General features: G+C 45.4%; 1 protein-coding gene across 1 annotated transcript; it reads right to left on the bottom strand.

Annotated features, from left to right (window-relative positions):
- Nucleotides 1-550: 550 nt before the first annotated feature.
- Nucleotides 551-1,159, bottom strand: LOC132639700 (uncharacterized). Its single transcript, XM_060356134.1, has one exon. The coding sequence runs from the start codon at nucleotides 1,157-1,159 to the stop codon at nucleotides 551-553; it is 609 nt and encodes a 202-aa protein (XP_060212117.1).
- Between the last annotated feature and the right edge of the window lie 338 nt (nucleotides 1,160-1,497).

Raw genomic sequence — 1,497 nt, 5'->3', positions numbered from 1 at the left:
CAAAAGAAAGGAATCCTTCGGGCAGGCTTTGTTTAAATCTTTATTATCTACGCACATTCTAAACTTATTCCCCTTTTTAGGCAGTACTACAACGTTAGCTATCCAATCTGGGTATTTTTACCTCTCGAATGGACCCTATATTAAGGAGCTTGGTTACCTCATCCTTGACGAATGCACGTTTCACCTCGGGTTGTGGCCTTCGCTGTTGTTTGACTGAGGGAAAACTTGGATCCAAGCTCAACTTGTGTGTCGTCACGTCCGGTGGAAAACCTGTCATGTCTAAATGGGACCAAGCAAAGCAATCTGAGTTAATTTTAAGAAACTCAATAAATTCTTTCCTGAGCTCGAGGGTTAGCCCCGTGCCCAGGTATACCATATTTTTTGGTAGATGGACGAATAGTGTGACTTGCTCGAGTTCTTCAACGGTGGACTTAGTGGCGTCAGAATCATCGGGCACCACAATTGTTCTCGGTATTCTAAATTTTAACTCTTCGTCTAGCGTGTCTCCGTTCCGATCTTCCGAAGATTTCGGGATCCGGATCTGTGATTGCTATTTGGCATTCTTCCCTTCACTCTGATCTGGCGCTTTTATAGTCTTAGCAGATTCTTCAACCGTGAACATTTCTTTTGCGGCCTGTTGTTCACCACGTACGGTTTTGATACCTTCTGAAGTCAGAAATTTCAATACCTGATGTATAGTCGAAGGAACCGCTCTTACGAGGTGAATCCACGGTCTGCCCAGCAATGCATTGTATCCCCTATCTCTCTCTGTCACATAAAATTTCGTCTGCTGCGTCGCTCCTGCCATACGGATCGGTATAGTGATCTCACCCTTCGTCGTTTCGCATGCCATGTTGAATCCATTGAGGACCCGTATAGCCGACACGATTTGATCTAGTAGTCCCAGGTGTTCGATGACTCTCCATCGGATGATATTAGCCGAGCTACCTGGGTCAATCAGCACACGTTTAATTCTAAACTTATTGACAAGGACAGATATTACCAGTGCATCATTATGCGGTTGGGCGATGCCTTCTATGTCCTCGTCATCGAACGTGATGGGGCCATCGGGGTCATCGTTTCGGATACGTTTTTCTCTCGTTATGGAAATTTTTGTGCGCTTCATAACCGGTCCAATGGGAACGTCAGTTCCTCCCATGATTATATGTATCACTTGCTGGGGCTCTTCCGGCCTATTCTGCTTGTTGAAATCCAGGTTTTTAAAATGGGTTTTCGCTCGTTCACTTAGGAATTCTCGAATTGAACAGTCGAGCGACCTCCTCTCTCACCTGTCAACAATCCTCAGTTCGATGGCCGTGAGTATGATGATACTTACAAATAAGACTTTTATCCCGCTTCTCCGGGTCAGATTGGATTGGCCTCGGATGCCTTGTTTCTTTGTTTCGGATAACGGTTGCCGCTAAGATTGCTACATCAACGCAAAAGTTGTACTCGGATAACCTTGGAGTTTCTCTGTTTCCCGGAGCTCTATCGACA

Source organism: Lycium barbarum, chromosome 5 (genome assembly GCF_019175385.1).
Source record: "Lycium barbarum isolate Lr01 chromosome 5, ASM1917538v2, whole genome shotgun sequence".
NCBI lineage: Eukaryota > Viridiplantae > Streptophyta > Magnoliopsida > Solanales > Solanaceae > Lycium > Lycium barbarum.
The sequence above is the reverse complement of the archived record's forward strand: the minus strand, read 5'-3'. Positions and strand labels throughout refer to the sequence as shown.